The sequence below is a fragment of the Lepus europaeus genome, chromosome 12 (assembly GCF_033115175.1).
Source record: "Lepus europaeus isolate LE1 chromosome 12, mLepTim1.pri, whole genome shotgun sequence".
NCBI classification, from domain to species: domain Eukaryota; kingdom Metazoa; phylum Chordata; class Mammalia; order Lagomorpha; family Leporidae; genus Lepus; species Lepus europaeus.
Genome location: NC_084838.1, coordinates 88,419,753 through 88,426,691, shown reverse-complemented (window position 1 = coordinate 88,426,691; position 6,939 = coordinate 88,419,753). Strand labels below are relative to the sequence as shown.

The 6,939-nt window shown below is 37.9% G+C and overlaps 1 protein-coding gene across 1 annotated transcript; it reads right to left on the bottom strand.

The window, feature by feature from the left end:
* Positions 1-5,306: 5,306 nt before the first annotated feature.
* LOC133771344 (small ribosomal subunit protein eS27-like) lies at positions 5,307-5,577 on the bottom strand. Its single transcript, XM_062207092.1, has one exon. The coding sequence runs from the start codon at positions 5,561-5,563 to the stop codon at positions 5,309-5,311; it is 255 nt and encodes an 84-aa protein (XP_062063076.1). The 5' UTR covers positions 5,564-5,577; the 3' UTR covers positions 5,307-5,308.
* Positions 5,578-6,939: the final 1,362 nt, after the last annotated feature.

The following is a 6,939-nucleotide window of genomic DNA, read 5'->3' as shown; positions in this document are numbered from 1 at the left end:
GGGCCCCTGCACCCATGTGGGAGACCTGGAGGAAGGTCCTGGCTCCTGGTTTTGGACTGATGCAGCTCCAGCCATTGCTGCCAATTGGGGAGTGAACCAGCAGATAGAAGACCTCTCTCTCTTTCTGCTTCTCCTTCTCTCTGTGTAACTCTGACTTTCAAATAAATCTTTTTTTTTTTTTAAAGAAATCAATAATTGAATCTTTAGGGCATTTTATGTGATAACAAATATTTAGACTTGAAGTTTTGTTGGATTCTTTGTTAATATACAATCATTAATTATTAAAAGCAGATATAAACTATCCTAAGGAGTTAGTGTAAAAAATAAATGTACACTCATTGAGGAATAAGTTAGGTCATGTATAAAGGGACTTTTTAAAGTTCATAAAAATGGAACTAAAAGATAAAAAATAAAACACGTAAGCCTTATTTCTCAATATAAGCTCCATTGAGTTTGGTATACATTTTTTTTTTTTTAAAGTGATAGAACCAGTCTCCACAAACAAACTGAAGATTCTATTAATTTAATCATGTAAATGCAGTTCATTTTTTTTTAAACATAGTTAGCTGAAGAAAAATTGGCTCCCTTTAAAGGTTTTTTTTGAGATTAGGCAACCAAAGAAATCATAGGGAGCCAAATCAGGAATATAATATGGATGCTTAGTGACTTTCCATAAAGTATACCACAAAATTGTTCTTTTTTTTTTTTTTTTTGGTGGGAGAAATGAGAAGGAGCAATGTCATGATGGAGAGGACTCTCTGTGAGGATTTCTTGGGTATTTTTTGCTAAGGTTTGGATAACTTTCTTAAAGCACTCTCAGAATAAGCATATGTTACCATTCTTTGGTCCTTAAGAAAGTCAGCGGATACCTTGAGCATCCCTAAAAATGACTGCCTTGACCTTTGCTCTTGACTGATTCATTACAATCTGGACAATTAACACCTCTTACCATAGCTACTGCTTTGATTGTGCTTTGTCTTCAGGATCATACTGGCATACCCATGTTTCATGTACTGTTACAATTCTTCAAATAAATGCTTTAGGATATTGATCCATTGTTTAGATTTTTCTTTGAATGTTCCGCTTTTATCTGCAGCTGATCTGTGTGCAATTTTGATATCTGTCAAACAGAAAGCTTGCTCAACTTTAATTTTTCAGTCATAATTGGTGCAAGTTGAACTGATTCAGATGTTGATGGTGTTGGCTATTGTTTATGCTGTTTATCAGCATTTGAACAGTATCATTTTTCCCACTATAATTGATATTTAAAAACTTTACTTGAGTTCACTTTTTTCTTTTTTTTTTTTGACAGGCAGAGTGGACAGTGAGAGAGAGAGACAGAGAGAAAGGTCTTCCTTTTCCATTGGTTAACCCCCCAGTGGCCGCTGTGGCCGGCACACCGCGCTGATCCGAAGGCAGGAGCCAGGTGCTTCTCCTGGTCTCCCATGGGGTGCAGGGCCCAAGCACTTGGGCCATTCTCCACTGCACTCCTGGGCCACAGCAGAGAGCTGGCCTGGAAGAGGGGCAACCGGGACAGAATCCGGCACCCCGACTAGGAATAGAACCCAGTGTGCCGGCGCTGCAGGCTGAGGATTAGCCTATTGAGCCGCGGTGCCGGCTCTTGAGTTCACTTTCAATATTGTATTGCTCTTTCTTAAAGTAAGCTACCCATTTATAAACTACTAAATTTCTTGGTGCATCATTTTTGTAAAATTTCCGTGATTTTACTAGTCTTCCTTGCAAGTTTTACCATAAGTTTATTTGTTTTTGTTTCAAATTTTAGAAGAATTTATATTGCTATGATAGGCATTTTTGATAGCTTTTAAAAATGCATTTATTATAGTATAATGTACACATAATAAAATATATATGTTTCAAATATATAACTCAATAATTTTTTTGTAAATTTACAGTTACACCAACATCACCACAACCCAGTCTGGAAACATTTTTATTCCTTAAAGATGTATTTATTTGAAAGTCAGAGTTACAGAGAGAGAGAGAGAGAGAGAGAGAAAGAGAGAGTTAGATATATATAGAGAGATATCTTCCATCTGCTGGTTCATTCCCCAGATGGCTGCAACAGTGAGGGCTGAGCCAGGCTGAAAACAGGAGCCAAGAGCTTGACCCAGGTCTCTCACATGGGTGGCAAGGACCCAAACACTTGGACCATCTTCTGCTGCTTTTTCCAGGCCATTAGCAGGTAGCTGGATAGGAAGTGAAACAGCCTGGACACAAACTAGCACCCATATGGGATGTGGTGTCATTGGCTATGGTTTTATCCACTACACCACAATGCTGGTTCCTGGAAACATTTTCTTTTTCTTAAAGACTTATGTATTGATTTAAAAGGCAAAATTACAGAGTGGGGTGGGAGAGGAAAGATCTTCTATTTGCTGGTTTACTCCCCCCCAAAAAAATGGCTGCAACAGCTGGAGCTGGGCCAATCCAAAGCCAAGATCCAGGAGCTTCTTCCAGTCTTCACATGGGTGCAGGGGCCCAAGCACTTTGGCCATCTTCCAAGTGCATCAACTGGGAGCTGGATCAGAAGTGGAGTAGCTGGGACTAGAACCAGCATCCAGTTGGTATGCTGACACCACAGGCAATGGCTTTATCCACTATGCCACAATGCCAGTCCCTGGAAACATTTTCAATCCTTGATAGAGATTCCCAGTGCTCATCATATGCAGTCAGTTCTCAAATCCCACGCTTCAACTTAGCCTGTTTGCCATCTTCATAAACTTGTCTTTCCTGTACAATTCATATAAATGCAATCATGTAATATGTTATCCTTTTGTCTGTATTTATTTTTGCTTAACATAATGTTTCTGAGGCTTCTCCATACTGTGTGTATCAATATTTCATTTCATTTTATATCTGAATAATACCGTATTATATGATATACTACATGTTTTTTATCCATTCGTCAGTTGATGGTCATTTGAATTATTTCTAGTTTCGAACTATTATGAAAATGCATCCAAGATTTTGTGTGGATATGTGTTTTCATTTCTCTTGGGAGTTTTTAGTCTTTATTTTTGTTTTTAATTATTTGGAAGGCAGAGAGGAAGACAGAGATTTCTCATCTGCTGGTCACTCCCACAATGGGCCAGGCCAAAGCCAGGAGCCTGGAACTCAGTCTGGGTCTTCCACATGGGTAACAGAGATCCATGTACTTGAACTGTCATCCCCTCCCAAGGTGCATGTCAGCAGAAAGCTGGAATTGGGAGGACTGGGATTTGAACCCAAGCAATCTGATATGGGATGCTGGAGTCCCAGGCAGCATCTTACCTGCTATCCCAAATACCCATGATAGGGCTTTTTTTCAAACTGATGTCTTATCCTTAGTGTTTCAAAGTAGATCCAGTTCAGACATGTGATAACTAGCGCAAAACCTTTTAAAGACCCCTCATGTGGCCAAGTCACTGGTTAATGTCCTATTTGTTATTGTGATATCTTTTTAAAAAATAGTTTGAGAAACAAATGGTGTCAGATCCTGTGAAAAACCAGACTGCAAAGAAAATAAGTTATATCTATATTTCAGTTTTGGAATCTTAAAAATCATACTAATAGATCTATTTTTAAAATGATGATGGTGATAACACAATTAAATAAATCTGTAAGTGCTTTGAATACAGTGTGATAAAAATGGAAGTTGCCCCATGTAAGTCACAACAAAATGATCATAATATTGAGTCAGCTTTGGGATATTAAATAAAGGTTAAAATTCTATGGGTAATATTTCCTTTCTTTGAAGATGATGCCATTGGTTTGAATATCTCTCAAGATTCTGTATGTACCTTGGAAATCATTCAATGGCCAATACTTGAGAAGAATAGTCACTCAATAAGGGTACTATCTTTCCCTTTTTCATGGTAAAATTTGCTTCCCTTTCATATTTAGTTTGAAGAACACAGATTGCTATGGTGAAAGTGCCTCCAATTTATTTTCTATTTTTTTCTCCCTTCTTTCTATCAGTGTGTTTTGAGTCTAAATTCGTTGCCATGGGTTTTGAGTGAGAGTTGATATGTGTTTGGTTTGAGAATTCAAAGGTGATTATTGTGATTAGAAGGAATTACGTGTGCAGCAGTTAAGATGTAACTTGGAACACCTGCATCTTATGTCAGAGAGCTGGTGTTCAAGTCCCAGCTATGCTTCCAATTTCAACTTTCTATGGTAAGCTCCCTGAGAGCCAGCAGGTAGTTGGGTCCCTGCCACCGACATGGGAGCCTTGGATTGAATTCCCAGATCTCACTTCAGCCTGGGCCAGCTCCAGCTGTTCTGGAAGAGCTCTGTCTCTGTCAGTCTCTCTACATTTCAAATAAATCTTAAAAAATATGATTAAAAACAAATTTTGAATTAAAGTGCTAACAAGCATTATACCTGCAGAAAACTACAGATGTGCACTGTTCCTGCAACATTGTTCTCTGTGCTGCATTGTCAAAAGAGAAAAAAAAAAATCCTGGAGCTTTCTGTCTAACAGCTACTGATAGGTACATGCAACACCAGAACAAGCTAGTTAGTTCACTAACTTCGTGAAAAATACTGAAAATGTTCAGGTTTATGGCAAAGGATACTAATTCTGTGAATTTTCTCTACCTGTTTTTGTTCTGTTCCAGTGTGCATGCTTATAGACAGATCTATATGTGGACTTCGTGATGTTGTAACTGAATATTTTTCTTACATTTTGGATTATTCATTTTAGGGTACAGAAATGTAATTAATTTAAAGTATTCACTGTGTATTTGTGTATTCTGTGATCTCTCTGAACTTTTAATAAGTTTTGTGTGTGGAGGGTTCTTTAGAATATTCTACATGGAAGATCATGTTGTAGATACAGATTCATGTTTTATTTTTCTATGTGGATGCCTTTATCACTTTTGGTTTCCCAATATCCTTGGGTAAAACATCTAGTACAATGCTAATGAGAGAAAGCTAAGAGTGGAGTTTATTATCTTGTTTTGACCTTTGAGTCAAAGTTTCTCCTCTTTCAGCATTAAGAATGATTTTGGCTGCGGTTTTCCATATATGAAAGTTCCCTTTCATTTTTAGCTAGTTGAGTATTTTTATCATGAAATAAGGTTGGACTATGTCAAATGCTTTTCCTAATTGTATTTTGTAATCATATGGTTTTGTTTCTTTATATTAATATGATGTATTACAGTGATTGATTTTCATGTATTAGTGCAACCTTGCATTCCTGGGATAATTCCACCTGGACGTGGTATGTAAATTTATTTATTTATTTATTTTTATCCAAAATGTGTTTATTGGGAAGGTTTCCCACTCATCTTGGTTCAGGGTGCTTTCAGTGCTGCTTCCTCCTGAAGGAATATCCTTCTGTAAGCATTGCTTTTCCTCCTGTGGGCTGGCAGAGGACAGTGGAGCAGCCAACGCACAAAACTACCGTTTGTGCATGGCTGAAAACCGTGGTGATTTTATAGCATCCTGGGCACTTCACGTCCATGAAGTAGGAATTGGGGCTCTGCACCAGGCGCTTCTTCTTGTGTTTCCTCTTCTCCTCTTCGGGAGAGGGATGCAGGAGATCCTTTGCGAGAGGCATGTTCGCGTGGGTCAGTTGTCACCGCCGGAAAGGATGTATATTTATTTTTATGTGTCACTGTATTTGGTTTTCTTATATTTTGTTGAGGAGCTTTTTATCTCTATATATTTATAAGCAGTATTGTTTTATAGTTTTCTTATGATGTCTTTTTCTGGTATTGGTATCAAGATAATATTGACCATATAGAATTAGTTAAGAAATGCTCCCTCCTCATCTTCTTTACTTTTTGGGGGAGTAAGATTTCATGAAATATTGGTGTTAATTCTTTGAGTATTTGGCAAATTTTACCAATGAAATCATCTAACTATAGGCTTCTATTTGTGGGAAGTTTTTGCTTACAAATTATCTTCCTTGTTACCTATCAATCCAAATATTCTATTTCTTCTTGAGTCTGTTTGAATAGTCTTTCTGGGTGTGTGTTCAGGAGAAACAGTGCATTTTATTTTGGTTTTTTAATTTGCTTCTGTAGAATGTATTCACTTACAATTATGTTTAATTATATTTATTTATTTTTTTATTTTTTTATTTTTTTGACAGGCAGAGTGGACAGTGAGAGAGAGAGACAGAGAGAAAGGTCTTCCTTTTCCGTTGGTTTACCCTCCAACTGCTGCTGCAGCCGGCGCACCGCGCTGATCCGAAGCCAGGAGCCAGGTGCTTATCCTGGTCTCCATGGGGTGCAGGGCCCAAGCACTTGGGCCATCCTCCACTGCACTCCTGGACCACAGCAGAGAGCTAGACAGGAAGAGGAACGTCCGGGACAGAATCCGGCGCCCTGGCTGGGAATAGTACCCGGTGTGCTGGCGCTGCAGGCGGAGGATTAGCCTATTGAGCCACGGCGCCGGCCTAATTATATTTTTTTCTTTAAAGGGTCCTTTTAATTTTTGATTTTATGGAACAGAATGTGAATATTCTCTCTATTTCTTGATTTTTCTTAAAGGCTTTTTTTCTGTTATTTCAAGAAAAATGTTTTGATTTTGTAGATGTCCCTGTATTTTTCATAATCTGTGTTTGATATATTCCCACTCTGAAAATTGTTATTCTCTTCCTTCTTTCTTTGGTTTAATTTGGTGCTCCTTTTCTAATTTCTGAAAGTGGTAGGTGGGTTATTGACTTACCTAAAACAATCTAAATTTGCTGCCATTTGGGGAGTGAACCAGTGGATGGAAGCTCTCTCTCTACCTCTCCCTCTGCCTCTCTGTAACTCTGCCTTTCAAATAAATAAATAAATCTTAAAAAAAGAGAAAGAATCCTTACAATCCAGAAAACAAAGACAAATACTATAGCCCAACTGAAATGTACAAAGGTCAACAGTCATGTCACATTAATGGTGTGTACCCTTTGCATAGGTAATAAAAGCACTTTATTCTGTCATCTTT

Coding starts and splice junctions, on each gene's coding strand:
- LOC133771344 (XM_062207092.1), bottom strand. CDS start 5,563: ATGCCTCTCGCAAAGGATCTCCTGCATCCCTCTCCCGAAGAGGAGAAG.